General features: G+C 44.8%; 1 protein-coding gene across 2 annotated transcripts in view; it reads right to left on the reverse strand.

The window, feature by feature from the left end:
• Positions 1–17897, reverse strand: part of frem1b (Fras1 related extracellular matrix 1b) — a 295010-nt gene that overhangs the window by 167365 nt on the left and 109748 nt on the right. For both annotated transcript variants that reach the window (XM_085982850.1, XM_085982849.1), the window contains exons 10-11: positions 8491–8633; positions 590–786 (exon numbers count right to left, since the gene is read on the reverse strand). In XM_085982850.1, the coding sequence (XP_085838976.1) occupies positions 590–786; positions 8491–8633 (340 nt within the window). The remainder of the gene's footprint in view (positions 1–589; positions 787–8490; positions 8634–17897) is intronic.

Here is a 17897-nt window from a genome sequence, read left to right on the forward strand (position 1 = left end):
TTAAACCTACCTCTTTGACCAAGCTTTTGGTCGTCTAACCTGGTATCTCCTTCTGTGGCTCGATGTCAATTTTTGATTGATAACACTCCTGTGAAGCGCCTTGGGACGTTTTGCTATGTTAAAGGCGCTATATAAATGCAAGGTGTTGTTGTTGGATCACCATCATACTGAAGCATTGGATTCTATTGAACTCAAAAGATGTGGCCATAAGGATATGAGAATAGAGGAACTCATTATTAGAGAGATTTAAATATCTGGAGGCAGTTTACAGATGATAAAGCTCTTGTAGATGAGGTGCTGGTGCATGATATTGAAATATATCTACAAATATGAGTTCCTCCATTCTCAGCAAGACCTCTATGTTATTGTAACTTGAAGAAACACCTGACAGTTCGACGCAGTAACAAAAGTGTAATTCCTGTTAGCTGAACCACAAAGATATTAGAAATAGAAGTTGGACTGCAGGCTTTAGATCAGTACTTAATTGTCTTTACCACTGGTAGATGCGTCAATAATGTGACTCAGAGAAGTGAAGAAATAAAGAGGAAGTATATAATAACTAAATCCAAAAAAAAATTGAACAACGTACCTCTGGTTTGTTGGGAAGAAACAGGGTTTAGTGATTATGTACATCAGCTCATTCTCTGGGGACTCTGTGTCTGTGAAGTGCAGATGATTCTTAGAGATGTGGCTAATTTCTGTTTCTCTCACTACCAAATAACGTGTGGTACCATCAACTTCTTTTGGCAACTGGTCCTTCACCGGGCTTACATGAATCATTGCTATCTGAAAAATAAGATAAAATGGCTGTGAAGGACAGACATTGCCACGTGCCTAAATGATAATAAAAATCCATAGGTGTGTCAAAGGACACAGACACCGGATAGATAAACTGAAGAATTATTTCCAGAAGGCTACTGAAAGGAATGTATCTATTGTTTCATCCCACTCAAGTGTGATCTTAATGATGGTTATTAAAATTACATCCTTTCAAATCCTTTAAATAAACTCGTCTTCACTGCAGTCACAATGCAACAGCCATTAGGATAAGGTAGCTGACCTAATTGTGTAAATTGAAAGCTGGAGCAAAGAATAGATCCACAAAGTAGGAGAAGCTCCAAAATAGCTGCCATGTTGAAAACATTGGAAGGTTTGCTCTCTGGCAATGATCTATGTAATCTTGTAAACTGGAACCACGTATCAGTAGTCCAGAACAATGACAGATTGTAATGAGAACAGTTAACTGAAGCACAGAAAGCAAGGAAGCTTTGGCTTTCTTTCTTAAGATAAGACGATAAGGTTTGATGGAACTGAAGGTCACAGCAACACTCGGCAATACATTGATCATGGTGTTCATGCTGCCAAAGTGATAATGTAAGGAGAAACACCATTGTAAGTCTCAGGGTGGCAGGAATGTTAACTGCCCAAGAAAATGTCAGCAAGACATGGTGAATGCATTACTGTAATTCTTCACTAAATGACTGTTCAGACTCATGTTACTATTGATAGGAGCTTTAACTGAGTTTTGCGTAAAGAAGATGGCCACTAATATTTTTATATTAATCTAAAGTGCATTAAGGCAGGGCAGTAGTGCAGCAATCTATAGCATCAAGATGACACACAGTGCAGTGGTAAGATGCAGGGGGCTAAATTGGGCCATGTAGCTCCCATCTTTTAGGTGCTATACAGCCACATAAGAATCGAAAATGGGGTCTGAGATGCGTGCACACATTTCTGCCGGGAAGTGCGCAGGACGCCATCTTTTTGGTAAAGGGGTTTGCGTGCATGGAGGAAGAAGAGCTCTCAGCAAGAGGCCATATCCACCAAGGTTCTTCAGAGAGCATTTCTCTTACCTCAGCTTCAGCGAGGAACAATGCATGAGATGTCTTTGCTTGGCTTATGAAAGAAGTTGTGATTGAAATCTGCTAACTGCTGCACCCTCAAAGCAAGGCAAGGACAGAATTGCTGGTGGCTGTCAAGGTGACTGTTGTTCTTACCTTTTATGCGTTTGGCTCCTTCCAGGCTGCTGCTGGAGATAAACAACATTTCACCATTTGCAGTGCACTGCTGCATAAGGGAGGTCACTGAGGCTCTCTATACACAGAGAAACAATTAAATCTCATTCCCTCTTGCCACAGATAACCAAGCAGAGCGAGCATGGGGGTTTGCATGGATTGCAGGCTTCCTCATGGTGCCATTGACTGCCATTTTCATGAACTCGGCCATTTTCATGAACCAAAAGGGATTTCATTCCCTCAATGTGCAGCTGGTGTGTGACCACAGGCAGCGCATCATGCAGGTGAATGCCCAGTATCCTGGCAGCAGTCATGATTCCTTCATTCTGCGGCAGTCTGAGCTTGCAAGGCAACTGGCTGAGCTTCCACTGCAGCACTCAGACCTTTGATGGAAGCTGTTTGTGCTGCAATGGAAGTTGTGACATTGGCCATCAGACGCTGCATTATGATGGGTTCCACAGGTGTGCTGATGGAGGTGACCACCCATTCCATGTTGGAAATGATGGGCCCAAAGCTCTGCGCAAAGCCTTGTGCCAAGTTGGTGCTGAACTCCTCTGTACTCCTTGACATTGAGTACTGGCTTTCTGGCAGGCTTTCCAGTGCATCAAACCCTAACCCTTCTTCTGAAGCCGGCCCATCAAAGTCCTCATCTGACTCTGCTGCAGCAGAACTAGTGTGTGACCTCGCCCTCTGGTGAGCTGGCACCTGCGCTATCCTTTCCCCCTGCCCTGGCTCCTGTGCACTTGTGCCCGGTGTCTCACCACAAGCAGATCCCTCCTTGATCCTAGCCTCTAAAATATGCGCAGTGTCAATCTCTGAGCTGGTGGCTGCGAGTGTAAGATTGAGTGACGGTGTCACTTCATCTTCATTCTCTTCTTCCTCTTCCTCCTCTGACTGGGAAGGTTACAATTCTTGGGTATCTGTAATGAAATAGGGACAAGGATTGGGTTGTGGTGAGGGGAGAGGAGAAAGTAAGAAGTGCATGCTTACACCATGTGCAGCTGTGAGTCAGAAGAGATTGTGGGATGAGGAAGAAGTGGGAAGAGGGAAGGAGGATTAGGTAGGCTGATACCCACATCATCGATCCTTCCAGCCCTGCTAATGGCCACAGCCTCAGTGAAGACCCTTCCCATGAAGGCCACCACTGTCTCCTTCATGGGTGTTAAAACATGCAGGTGTGGCGGAACCACCAGAGGATTATGTGGGTCGATGGCACATGGCAACCACTAGCTTTCTTCAGCCGTCAATTGCGGAAGAACGAACGCAAGTATAGTACTTTTGATAGGGAGTTGTTGGCATTGTTTCTGGCCATCCGCCATTTTCGCTTCCTACTGGAAGGACGCCTATTCACGGCTTTTGTAGACCACAAGCCACTTACTTTTGTGATGGCCAAGACAGCGGAACCATGGTCGGCACGGCAACACCGTCATCTTACGTACATATCTGAATTTACAACCGACATACAACATGTCTCGGGCAAAGACAACCTGGTGGCGGATTGTCTCTCCCGCGCCCAGCTCCACGCAGTACACCTGGGAGTCGACTATGTTGGTTTGGCAGACTGGATCGCACCTTCCAGCTTACAAGTGGCTGATGTCAGTTTCCAGGCCGCAGGGACCACACTCCTGTGTGACATCTCGATGGGCGTCCCACGTCCAATCATTTCAGTCGAATGGCGCAGGAGAATTTTTGACACTATCCATGGGTTGTCACACCCTGGCATGAGAGCGTCACAACGACTCATGGCAAAGAAATTCATCTGGAAGGGCATGCATCTCGACGTCCGTGACTGGACCAATACCTGCGTGAGTTGCCAGAAGTCCAAGATACAACGCCATGTTAAGGCCCCAGTCGCCACTTTTCCGGTTCCGGAGCGTCGATTCGACCATGTGCACGTGGACCTGGTTGGTCCTCTCCCTTCCTCTCGCGGGTACACTCACCTCCTCACCGTGGTAGACCGCACCACCAGGTGGCCAGAGGCAATTCCTTTGGTTGCCACCACAGCGGCAGACGTCTCCAGAGCCTTCATCTCGTCGTGGGTAGCTCGGTTCGGGGTACCAGCTGACATCTCCTCCGACCGGGGGCCTCAATTTACCTCTGAGCTTTGGAACGCTGTAGCTCAAGGTTTGGGCACCAAGCTTCGTCGTACCATCGCCTACCATCCACAGGCAAACGGTCTGTGTGAAAGATTCCACAGGTCCCTTAAAGCCGCACTGCGTGCTAGTCTCCGTGGGCCTAGTTGGGTGGACAGGCTCCCTTGGGTGCTGCTAGGTCTTCGCACGGTGCCTAAGGACGACCTGCATTCTTCTTCAGCAGAGCTGGTTTACGGCCAACCATTCAGAGCGCCTGGCGATTTTCTTCCTCCTCACACGGAACCCTGGTCCCCAGCTCAGCAGCTCATCAGCCACCAGGAAGCGGCTAGGAATTTCATCCCAGTGCCTACGTCGCATCATGACCTGCAGCGCTCCCATGTCCCGGTGGATCTTAAGAGCGCAGAATACGTGTTCATTCGGCAGGATGCTCGCAAAAACCCGCTCAAACCGCCTTACACAGGTCTGTTCCGCGTCATCTCTTCAGGTGACAAGTCCTTCACAGTCGACGTCGGCGGTAAGCCTGACCACATCTCCATCGACTGGTTGAAACCGGCACATCTGTATCTGAGCGAACCAGTCGTCACCGCTCAGCGCCTCGTCGTGGTCGTCCACCGTCGACTGCCGGTCCAGTACAGCCACAGTCATCCGCCGAGTCGCCAGTGCCTGCCTCACTGGGTCGACCACAGCCGGCCTCTTCTTCTCCTCCGCCTGCGGCGTCATTCCAACTACAGCCAACGGCCAGTTCGTCTTCTAGCGCTCCGTTCCAGCAGCCGGGGTATCGCAGTCGGTCGGACAGACTCGTCAAACCCCCTTCTCGCCTTACCTTCTCTGTTAAAAGCAATTCTGGGGGGGGCGCATGTGGCGGAACCACCAGAGGATTATGGACAATTGTATATAATTCCTTTTACAGCAATGTAGTACAGCTGGGGGCTGCACCTTTAATGTATCTGTTAACTGTACTAGGGCTTCTTTCCTGTACTCCGCGTGATGACGTCATGCCGTCCGTCACGTGATCTCTCAACGGCGGGAAGAACGTGATGATGTCATGACGTCAGAGCTCGGAACCTTCTAGCAGTAGAGCTCGGAACCTTCTAGCAGTTGAGCTCGGAACCTGCTAGCAGATGAGCTCGGAACCTGCTAGCAGTTGAGCTCGGAACCTTCTAGCAGTTTCCAGAGAGGCTTTCAAGCAGAGCAGACCTATTTGCATTGTATCCTACAGTTTCCTGTACAGCTTCGTTTGTTCATTAAATTTTATTGTTTTTGATTTTCTGAGTCGATCTCAATTCTTCGGCAAGGAACCCCAGTTCCTACACAGGCATGCTTGTCCTCCACCAGTTCTTTGCTGCTGCCTGCTGTTATGCGCCACCTTCTCCTGCAAGAAAGAGGGAAGTGTGTCAGTGGGTGTCCTACAATATGTTTAGGTGATGTGGCTCTCATGCTTGAATAGCTGCCAGTGTGTGTGAGCTGTGAGTGCGAGGCTTGCAACAGTGCTAAGTGTGTGAGGGTGAGGTAAAGCATATGAATTGAAGGGTTAAGTACTGATTGATAGAGATTGTTGGTAGGTGGGTGATGGGGGTGCAGTGAATTGAGTAGTGGGTGTGGCTAGCGGTGCAGTTGGTAGGGTATGCCATTTGAAGATTGAACTCACTGACCTGACCTCCACTGCTACTTGTTCCCACTGCCTCCTGAGCGTTTATCTGGAGGGCCTCCTGCCCCCCCTGCAGAAACAGGATGTCTCTCCTTCTCTCCACGTTTTGCACCAAGACCTCCAGTGCTTTGTCAGAAAACCGTAGTGCTCACTCTCTTGCATGTTCAGCCATTCCTCAAAATATCACAGCACAGATTCACATTTCAAAAAACTGCCACTACTTCTTGCAGCCACAATGCGCCTCCCCTTTAAGAGGTGCAGGATGCCTTTAGCCACTCGTGATATTGGGCCCCTTGATGATGCAGGCAGCCAATGAACAGCGCAGGTAGCGCTGTCTGCACACAGAAATTATTTAAAACAGCAGGCAGCGGGCGCAGGTTAATCGAGTACCGCGATCCCCACGCCTGTTTTTGTGGGTTATCCACTTTAACCCCCGCAATTCCCATCTTCCCCTTACTCCAGAGTTCCTAACCTCAGCCATAATACAATGCAGCGACATCAAGGGGATGGGGTAAAAAAAGAACCGTCTCTGGGCCACTGTAATGCACGCCCTGCCTGTTGGCTCCTGATAAAGGCCTAAAAAGTGATCACCCTCTCAATTGCATTTCAGGGACACCAAGAGGGATTTGGGAAAAAAGAGAGGGAGTTCAAAGGCTCAAATAGAGGTCAGCCCAAGTAATTTTGAAAAATTGTTAATATGTCCTGTCCAAGGGTTGGCTAGATATATGAGACAAAGCTCAATATGGCACATTTTTCACAAGTTTCAATTTCTGTCTGTCGAAACTATAGCCATTTTGAAACAATGGATAATATTTTGTTTAAAATTCACAAGTGGCCATACAGAGAAGAAAACTATGCAATTCTATCCTATAAAAAGTCTTGCCTAGTTAGTTATAAAAATTCTAGAAATATACAGGAGGTCAATCAGCATTTGCAAGAGGTTAAAGTCTTAAAGATGATCTTGATGCTTGACATTTGTATTGAGAAAGTAGCAGCTAAATCCATGCAATATATACACATTATAGTGACAAAGTGCAGCTGTTCTTTAATGAACTGTATAAGCTTGGCCAAAATGATTCCCTTTGAGGTTCTGGGATTAAAATTTAATGCAATTCTAAGTGTCTTTGCTTTTGCTCCGACCCGCTAGTCGCCATGATACAAGACATTCTTTTGAGTCCTCCTCTCCATAATAACCTCTTTGACCACAGCTTTCTTAATGTCTATGTTGAACAATATTCCCTGGTAGCTGTCTGACAACAGCATTCCCATGTTCACTATCTCTAGCAAAACCATTAAAGCATTCTAAATGAAGCATTTTTGTCTTTAATGTATCATGATATTGGCTTCTTTCTTTCTATCAGATTCGACAGCACCTCCCAAACCCACGATCTCTACCACCTAGAAGGACAAGGGCAGCAGGCGCATGGGAACACCATCACCCCCAAGTTCCCCTCCAAGTCACACACCATCCTGACCTGGAAATTTATCACCATTCCTTCATCGTCGCTGGACCAAAATCCAGGAACTCCCTCCCTAATAGCACTATGGGAGTACCTTCAACACACGGTCTGCAGCTGTTCAAGAAGGCGGCTCACTACCACCTTCTGAAGGGCAGTTAGGGATGGGCAATAAATGCTGGCCTACCAGCGACGCCCACATCCCAGGAATTAATAAAAATAAATTAAAAACAAGGTTCATTCATAGAAAATAGTCCAACTGGTTTTAATGCATTAGCTGCAGAATATAGATGTGTCCAACCAGGTGTCCAAGGGAGGGCCAAGCCATTTAGTTTAAATACAAGGATCTTGTGAGTTTTATTTGTATATATGTTTGATTTTCAACACTTTTGGAGTTTGAGGCACATATTTCAATTTAAATATTTGAGAAAGTAGTTCTCAGTTGCCTTGTTGAAATCTAAAGCCGTCGGAGAGATATAAATAGGCCGGAAAAAGAGGCCACGGCAGTCAGCAACAGTTAATGTTCAGAATCTTGAAGGTAATTTTCAGCTTTTCTGCCTGGGTGATAACCTGACGGAACGGATTGCCCGCCCATTGTAGATCCGCTCGATTTTCATTCCATTGAAATCAATGGAACGACAATCATGTGAGTTCTACAATGGGCAGGTGATCCGGTCAACCAGATTACTGCCCAGGTGGGAAAGTTGAAAATTCCCCCTTGTGTCTAGTCCAGTTTACACTGTAGTGTAGCAAAGCCAACATGACTATCTTACAAGAAGGGATAGTTAAGACTGTAACTACTATAAGTCTACCAGTGTGTCATTGCTTCTGTCCACTTAACTGTTTACAGTTTAGTAAATCTGTTTTGTAGTTTTAAGCCTAAGCCGCAGTCTAGTAAAGCCTTTATTCAACTGCCTTTCAAAATCAAGGAAGATCCTCTGTATCAGCATAAAATAAAATACAACATTTATTCTAAATTTAATATCCAAAAATTAAAGGTTGATGCATAGTACAGTATTTACTGTAAATAATCCTAATACGTTTTAGTTTAAAATTGATATTTTTGTGGGTTACTTAATTATTTGCTAAAATATAATTTGGCGCCAACAACTGCTTCTACAATATTATCTGTTCTTTGTACTTTTTAAACCCTATATACCTAGAATATAGAAGAGAAATATCAATATTCCTTAATCTTCTGACACTCTAGGCCATAAAAAATCCTACAGCTTGAAGCCTTTTGAAAAATAAGGTCTAGTAAATGAGTAACAGCTTGCCTGGGGATCAGAAAGGTTGGGAGGCTCATGGCTATCAGATAGAATGAACTCAAATGAATCCTCAAAGATCTCGCCTCCAAAATGATGATAATAAATCAGACCATGGAATAGATCCCGCTGCAGAAAGCTAGTCACAGGATGACCTGTGAAGATAAAAAAAATGAAACAGTAAAAGACTTATTGTTTCCTGCATAAAAATAACAGGTACAAAAATGTTATATGGAGGAGCACACATGAACGTGTTCAGCGTGTAAGTATTTATTTTATATTACTTTAGGCTTTTCTGGCCAGACGTGTTAGCCAGATGGAGATAGTTACTAGAAATATTTGCCAGCAAGAATAAACCTCCTTTGACTCAAATGAACTGCAGAGAATGAAAATAAAAAATGACAGCCTGGCTTTTTCCTTTCCAGTATTTATTTCATGCATTTAGACTGAGGAGTTGTGGAATAATTCTGAAATTACATCTCTGTTGGATCTAATCTTCACTGATTCTAGTGGTATAGGAGCCACTATTTGAAAAATGAGCAGGTTCATGCATTGAGAACGCATATGAGAAATGTGGATGCAGAGGTAGATCGAAAATCCTGCAGGGCCTATTGATCTCCTTTCTTGACCTTCTGATATGCACACTGGAAACATGGGTTCAGGAAATCTAACCTAGCTAATAAGTCAACTGATTTTTAAAAGTAAGTGTATCAGACATCTGCAGTCTATGGAATTTATTCCATTCAAGGTGAAGAATGTCTGTCCTGTGGAATGAAAATCAGTATCAATTTTAATTAGCTTCTCTCTTTACTATTGGTAGGAAAGTGTTAAATATATTCTTTATAAACACATTTACAATTTTGCTACACGTAGTGCACAGAGGAAATCTTTCACAGTGCCCACCCCTCCCCTCTTGACAGATACAAATCCCCCAAAATTAGTATTTTGATCTTCTATCCCAACAGAATATTGGACCGGAATTTTCCAGGGTGGTAGTGGGAGCAATCGGTGGCGGGTCGGGTGGGAAAGTTGTTATTTTTGACAGCGGGTCGGGAACCTGCTGTCATCCTGCTCCCACGCACCTTCCTCCCAGGCGCGTCTGTCATCACGGAGCCGACCCGACTGGCAGCGGCAGGCGACCCAATTTAAATCATTATCAGGTAGTTTATAGGCACTTAAGAGCCTTTTCCGCCCTACACTTTAAATTTCCCTGCATGGCCACGGGATTCACGTAGCTCAGGAACCGCGTCTGTCAACCTGAGGCAGGAGTTCTGTGGCCATTGCTCCAGCTGATTACTTGACAGCATAAAATGTAGAGTAAAATCTCCCACTTGACAGATGATCACTTTCCTCAGGCAGAAGCTGTTGATCAGTCCATTTCCAGCACTGATTCTGCAGGCTGCAAGTGTTTCCAGCAAAGTCACCATCCAGTGTCACCTCAGTGGAAGAACTCTCTCACCATGGACAGAATGCTTCTGTCAGCTGTACTTCACATGCCATCTATTCCATCAACATGGGTGCTGTTTATACTGTCTCACCTTGGTCTTCAGAATCGGACCACGATGAGCCACAACACCAGCAGCACCAGGCATACAAGCAGCACCAACAACAACACTAAACTTCTCCACAATCACCTGATGCTGCACAGGACACAGGGCATCAGCACCTGAGCACATTGCTGCCCGGGAGGCCAGTATGGCCTCATCAAGATCAGATTTAGTTAAATTTATGTTGTACACCCATATGGTTGCTACATGATGTGCCAGTTTGGCATCACCCCACACCAACATCATAAAGCATCGCTGCAATGACCAAGCCATTCCTTTCACACTCATCACCATTGCGGGGGGATACAGTTATGTCTCACCATTCATTGCAACTCACTGAGGCATTTCCAAAGGTGCATACAAATCTGTCCAAGAATGTAAAGTGTTGAAAATAAAGATTTCTATGTTTGACACCACATTAACAGAAACTTTACATAAACATTGGATAAAACACCCAAGTGGCTACCCTTGTGTGTTGTTAGTTGGTATGACTGCACTAGGATGAGGGTGAGTGTGGGGGTGGCTACTGAGTTGGGGAAGTGATAATGTAGAGTCATAGGGGGAAAAATTGGGTGAGTAGCGCCACCTGTTAGCGCCTGAAGAGGCAGTCAGTGGCTGTAGCGCCACTGGCTGCGCCTCCCGCGATATTCAGCAGGGGCGCTAATGGTAGCGTTAGCCATTTGCGCTGCGCCACCACCGATGACGTCATTGGTGTGCGCAGCGCCCCATTCGCGATATTTGGTAGCGAACGGCGCAGTTGCGCCGTTCGCTACCCGCGCCCGGTTCACGGTGTTAAGGTGGAGGTGCGGGGCAGCCACCTTTTTCAGCGGCCACCTGCCAGCACCTCCGTCCCCGGCCTCCTGACTCCCCTCCGCGGCATTGCCGGCTGTTTCCCGAGAGCCCGGCACTTCTCCTTGGTGCCGGGCTCGTTTGCCGGCACTCGCGAGCGGGGATCGCGCTGTTGCAGGCCCCTCCCCCTTAATAGTGGGAGGAAGGCCTGCAGTACCGCAGCGTGCCGTGCCGCAGCGTGTGGCACTGCAGCACGTTGCGTTGCGATATTCAGTTTCAGCGCCCTAAGAGGGATGCGGAGCGCCTCGAGCCTCGCCCCGTCTCCCTCTAGGGGCAATGGAACTGAATATCTGCCGATCGCTAAAGCCTCGAACGCTGCGCTAAATCCTGCGCTCAGGTGACTTTGGCGCCACTTTGGCGCCCCAACCCAATTTCTAGGCCATAGAGTCATAGTTATACAGCACAGAAAGAGGCCCTTCGGCCCATCGCATCCGCACCGGCCATCAAGCCCTGTCTAATCTAATCCCATTTTCCAGCATTTGGTCCGTAGCCTTGTATGCTATGGCATTTCAAGTGCTCATCCAAATGCTTCTTGAATGTTGTGAGGGTTCCTGCCTCGACCACCCTTTCAGGCAGTGAGTTTCAGATTCCAACCACCCTCTGGGTGAAAAAGTTTTTCCTCAAATCCCCTCTAAACCTCCTGCCCCTTACCTTGAATCTAGTTAGAAAAAGGGATGGGTGGAGGTGCAAGGTATGTTGGTGTGAGTAAGGATGTGCAGGAGTAGGGTAGGGAAGGCAGAGTGATGGGGATGTGATGAGAGGCACAGCAGGATAAAGTTGAGTGTGGCTTTGTACTAATGTTTCCTGCTCTAATGAGATCATTGAAATGTTTGCGGCACTGCACCCAGGTCCTCCTGACCACATCCCTGCTGGTGACCTCCTCTGCAATCTGCAACCAGGCTGTTTTGGTCTTCTGGGGAGGTCTCTTCTGCACATCGAAAGGGAAGAGGGCCTCCCTGCATGCTCTGACTCCCTCCATAAGCATATGGAGAACCTGGGTGTAGCCCTCTGCCTCTGAACACTGACAGCACTATATTAGATTAAACGTCAAATCTAATGTGGCCATGTTCCCTTTAATGATCCCGGCTGAAAACGCATCATGAATGACATCACCAGAACCGTTCCATTTAATTGGGCCGGGTAACGAGCTGGGTGGGTTTAATAGGCCTTAGTAAGGGAAGGTCTTTTTAAGCAGTGGGATGGAGCCAGCAGCGGGGTTGCGAACTGCCACGTCAACTGCCCACACTGGACCCGCCGAGGTAGGCAATATTCCAGCCTTGGTGTTTCCTGAGCTGGGAGATGACCTGACAAAGAATAAAGGTATGCATAGATAAGAGCTGCTTATATGCTTAACTGCATAACAATGTTAAGTAGAAAAAAATCAGCTGGTGTGGCACAGAATGTGACAATCTACCCAATTTCACTGGTCCACACGATCAACTTTGCTGGTTTCAATAGGGCTGAGCATTCATATTTTAACCACTAGAAACCTCAGATGTTTGAATTCAAAAATTCAATTTAGACTTGAACCTGAAGCTTTAAATATTCTTTTCTATACAATGGTGACTTCTATAGCTACAGTTCAGGCACAAATCTTTAGTTAGTAGCTGTGAAGGGTGAGTGTGGCATTTTGCTTAGGTGTAAATTATATGCCAATGGCACCTATTTAGCTCTCACAAACTAATTTGACATGTTGTACGGTAGCATAGTGGTTATGTTACTGAACTAAGTTCAAATCCCAACCACGGCAGCTGGGGAAGTTAAATTCAGTTAATTGAATAAATCTGGAATTGAAAAAGAGCTAGTTTCAGTAATGGTGACTATGAAACTACTAGATTGCCATTAAAAACCCATCTGGTTCACTTATGTTCTTTAGTAAATCTGCCGGCCTTATCTGGTCTGTCCTATTATGGGACTCCAGACCCACAGCAATGTGGTTGACTCTTAACTGCCCTCTGAAATGGCCTAGCAAGCCACTCAGTTGTACCAAACCGCTACAAAGCAATATCTTCATCACACAGAGCGCAGCAGTTCAAGAAGGCGGCTCACCTTCTCAAGGGCAATTAGGGATGGGCAATAAATGCAGGCCAGCATCCCGTGAATGAATAAAAAATACACATTGCTACAGTAGACAACATATTGCTCATTATTTTCTAGCGTGGTTTAGATTTTAAATATTTTTCTACCCTGCATCTCTGGAGTCCTTTGTAACCGTGGTTACAATTACCACAGGAAATTGACTTCTCTGCTATAGTGAGGTCAACTTCTATTGGCCTTCTCTCTGCTCCAAACAATTGCACCAACAGGATAATGTGAAAAATCTTGGCCTTGGTGTTTAAAGAAAAACAGATGAAAAGTAATAGGATGAGTATAATAAGTGATATCTGAAAGAATATTGAAGTTGGTTCACCAGGATTATTGTGAAAGACTCAATAAAACGTCCAAACACCTCCTGCTCACAAAAAGATGAGAGTAGTTCAGACAGAAATGACTCCTGGAAATATTAATGGATGAACATTTAATGCATTTGTATGAGAGCCTAGACTTTTTGCATTTATCGTATCGGTGTGGGTGTTCATTCTGCCACTGACCTTGCCTGATTTGCCAGGGATTATAGTGGACAAAGGAATATCATAAAAACGCATTAGCATTCAGTAGCCAATATTACCAAAAGTAACTTTGAATCCAAAGTGTATGCCAGACAAAGAGAGAATTAGGAACATAGGAACAGGAGTAGGCCATTCAGCCCCTCGAGCCTGTTCCGCCATTTAATGCCGATCTTCGACCTAACTCCATATACCCGCCTTTGGCCCATATCCCTTAATACCTTTAGTTAACAAAAAGTTATCAATCTCCAATTTAAAATTAACAATTGATCTAGCATCAATTGTCATTTGCGGAAGAGAGTTCCAAACTTCTACCAGCTTTGTGTGTTTCCTCATTTCACTTCTGAAAGGTCTGGCTCTAATTTTTAGACTATGCCCCCTAGTTCTAGAATCCCCAACCGGCGGAAATCTACCCTATCTGTTCCCATTAATATCTTGAAAACTTCAATCAGATCACCCCTTAACCTTCTAAATTCTAGGGAATACAACCCTAATTTGTGTAATCTCTCCTCGTAACTTATCCCTTGAAATCTGGGTATCATTCTGGTAAACCTGCGCTGCACTCCCTCCAAGGCCAATATATCCTTCCTAAGGTGTGGTGCCCAGAACTGCTCACAGTACTCCAGGTGTGGTCTAACCAGGGTTTTGTATAGCTGCAGCATAACTTCTACCCTCTAGTCCTCTAGTTATAAATGCCAGTATTCCATTAGCCTTTTTAATTATTTTCTGTACCTGCTCATGACATTTTAATGATCTATGTACCTGGACCCCCAGGTCTCTTTGGACCTCCACTATTTTTAACTTTTCACCATTTAGAAAGTACCATGTTCTATCCTTTTTAGGTCCAAAGTGGATGACCTCACATTTTCCTACATTGAAATCCATTTGCCTCAGTTTTGCCCATTCAGTTAATCTATCGATATCCCTTTGTAATTTTATGCTTTCATCTACACTGCCTACAATGCCACCGATCTTTGTGTCATTGCCAAATTTGGATATGACTTTCTATGCCATCATCTAAATCGTTAATAAATACTGTGAATAGTTGAGGCCCCAACACAGATCCCTGTGGGACACCGCTAATTACATCCTGCCAATTTGAGTACCTACCAATTATCCCTACTCTCTGTCTCCTGCCGCTCAGCCAATTTCCTAACCAGGCCAATAATTTACCCTCAATTCCTTGGGCTTCCACCTTAGTTAACAGTTTCTTATGTGGGACTTTATCAAATGACTTCTGGAAGTCCATATAAATAACATCCATAGACATTCCCCTGTCGGCTATTTTAGTCACCTCCTCAAAAAATTCAATCAGGTTTGTCAGGTATGACCTACCTTTCACAAATCCATGCTGGCTCTCTCTGATCAACTAAAAACTCGATCATGTTATGATCGCTATTGGATAAATGTTCACGCACAGTTGGGTTGTTAACTAAATCTGGCTCATTACACATTACTAAATCTAATACAGCTTGCCCCCTTGTTGCCTCTGGGACATATTGTTGCAGAAAACTATCCCTGACATCTGTTAGGCTAACTGGTCTGTAATTCCCTTGTTTCCCGCTCTCGTCATTCTTAAATAGCAGAGTGACATGCACAATTTTTCAATCTAAAGGAACGGTTCCTGAATTGAAAGAACTTTGGAAGATTATAGTTAGGGCAGCTACAATGTGCTCACCTACTTCCTTTAAAACCCTGGGATGGGAGCCATCTGGTCCTGGGGATTTGTCACTCTTTAGTGCCATTATTTTCTTCATTACTGTTATTTTACTTACGTTAATTTTATTGAGTCCCTGTCCCTGATTTAATGGGCCAGAACTTCGGGTCCCCACGGGTGAGTACGCGCTGGGTACTCACGCATAGGCCCAACGAGAGTGCCAGTTTCGTGCATGCACTGCGCATGCGCAGGTAACCGGAACTTCCGTTCCCTTAAAGGAGGGGGTTCACAGGTCGAATGCGTGCACCGGAGAGGCAGCATGTACGCCTGGAACTTCTGTTTTTTTGCAGCTTTCTCCGGGAGGGTAGGTCTCCAGGAGCTATGCTTGTAAAAAGCAGTCGCAAGGCCTGCTTTTAACAAGGTAAGTGGTGAATTAAGTTAAATTAAAACATTTTTTCCACAGGTTTATTATTTTTTAATATTTTAAAGATAAGTTTATTTTTAGTCCTGTTAGAAATTGTAATTAATTTTTTCAAAAATTTAAATTATTGTTTAAAATAGTAATTATATGTAATTTATAGTTATTTTAAAAATGTGATTTAAAAAAAATTTATTTGAAGTTTTAGTGATGTTTTGGGGCTGAATTGTATTCATAGATTTGACAGCTCTTCCTGTCAAATCTATGAATACAGATTCCTGCTACCATTGGCTCTCCATGGCCCACATGATCCCAGGGGATGCTTCGAACTAACTGCGCCCCTGGGATACGCAAGCACTGCGCGCCGGCAGTTGGAGGAGGCCCAGGATTGGAATCCCACGCGGGCCCACAGCACAACGGCTGGCGCGCTAGGTAAGTGCAGGTCGGAGGCTTGCACCCGCGGGAAGCCTCCGACCCGAATTTCTGGGCCATTATTGTAATTTAATACTGTAAATACTGACGCAAAGTAATTATTCAACATGTCTGTCATTTCCTTATTATCATTGACAATATCACCGCTTTCAGTTTTTAAGGGGCCAACATTGCTCCTGACTACCGTCTTTTTCCTAACATAATTGTAAAAATTCCTTCTATTGATTTTGATATCCCTTGCAGGTTTCTTTTCATACTCCCTTTTTGGAGTTCTTACTATCTGTTTTGTGACCCTTTGCTGTTCTTTGAATCTTTCCCATGCACCAGGATCTGTGCTATTTTTTGCATTTTTGTATGCTTTTTCTGTTCTTTTTAAGCTGTTCATTACCTCTTTAGTCATCCATGGCTATTTCATGGCAGAGCTCTTGCCCCTCAGGGGTATAAACTGGTTCTGTATAACCCTAAATTATTTTTTGAATATCTCCCATTGACCTTCTGTCATTTTACCTATTAACAGATTTGCCCCGTTAACTGTGGACAGTTTCTGTCTCATCTCGTTGAAATCGGGCTTACCCAAATCTAGAATCTTAGTAGCTGTTTCACGTTTCTCCCTTTCAAATGCTACATTGAACTCGATCATGTTATGATCGCTATTGGATAAATGTTCATGCACGGTTAGGCTGTTAACTAAATCTAGCTCATTACACATTCATAAATCAATATGGCATGCCCCCTTGTTGCCTCTGGGACATATTGTTGTAGAAAACTATCCCGGGCACACTCAAGAAATTCACTATCTTTCTGACAGGTGCTAGTCTGCTTATCCCAATCTATATGAAAGTTAAAATCTCCCATTAAGACCACACTGCCTTTACTACACGCTTGTCTAATCTCTGTATTTATACAATCTAGCACTTCACAGCTGCTATCAGGGAGCCTATTCACAGCTCCCAATACAGTCTTAAATCCTTTCCTATTTCTTAATTCTACCCATAAAGTCTCTACTGCCTGCTTATCTCTCATTATATCCTCTCTTATCATTGAAGTGATTTCATCCTTAATCACTTGGGCTACTCCTCCCCCATTTTCCCTATCTTTCCTGTAGACCTTATAACCTGGTATATTTAGTTCCCAGTTCTGACCATCTTGCAGCCGTGTCTCAGTAATGGCTACCATGTCGTATTTGAATTTGTGCCTGCAGTTCATTCAATTTAATACATATACTCCGTACGTTTGTATAAAGAACGCTAATTTGGGTCGTACACCCTCGCCTGTCCTTCAGCTCTAATGTTTTACTCACTTGTTTCTTATTTCTCTCTCCTGGTTTAATCAGTTTTTAGTTTTTCCTTTACATGTAGTGCCTAAAGCACAATTTCTGACTGTTACTCTACACTCCTTACCTAAGAAAGGATATATTTGCCATGGAGGGAGTGCAGCGAAGGTTCACCAGACTGATTCCTGGGATGGCAGGACTGTCTTATGAGGAAAGATTGGGTCGACTAGGCTTGTATTCACTAAAGTTTAGAAGAATGAGAGGGGATCTCATTGAAACGTATAAAATTCTGACAGGGCTAGACAGACTGGATGCAGGGAGGATGTTTCCTCTGGCTGGGGGGGTCTAGAACGAGGGTCACAGGCTCAGGATACGGGGTAGGACATTTAGGACTGAGATGAGGAGAAATTTCTTCACTCAGAGGGTGGTGAACCTATGGAATTCTCTACCACAGAAGGCTGTGGAGGCCAATTCACTGAATATATTTAAGGAGATAGTTAGATTTCTAGACACAAAAGGCATCAGCGGGTATGGGGAGAGAGCGGGAATATGGTATTGAGATTGAGGATCAGCCATGATCATATTGAATGGCGGAGCAGGCTCGAAGGGCCGAATGGCCTACTCCTGCTCCTATTTT

This window comes from Somniosus microcephalus, chromosome 3 (genome assembly GCF_052327205.1).
Source record: "Somniosus microcephalus isolate GS21.2 chromosome 3, FLI_Smic_1.0, whole genome shotgun sequence".
Taxonomy (NCBI): Eukaryota; Metazoa; Chordata; class Chondrichthyes; order Squaliformes; family Somniosidae; genus Somniosus; species Somniosus microcephalus.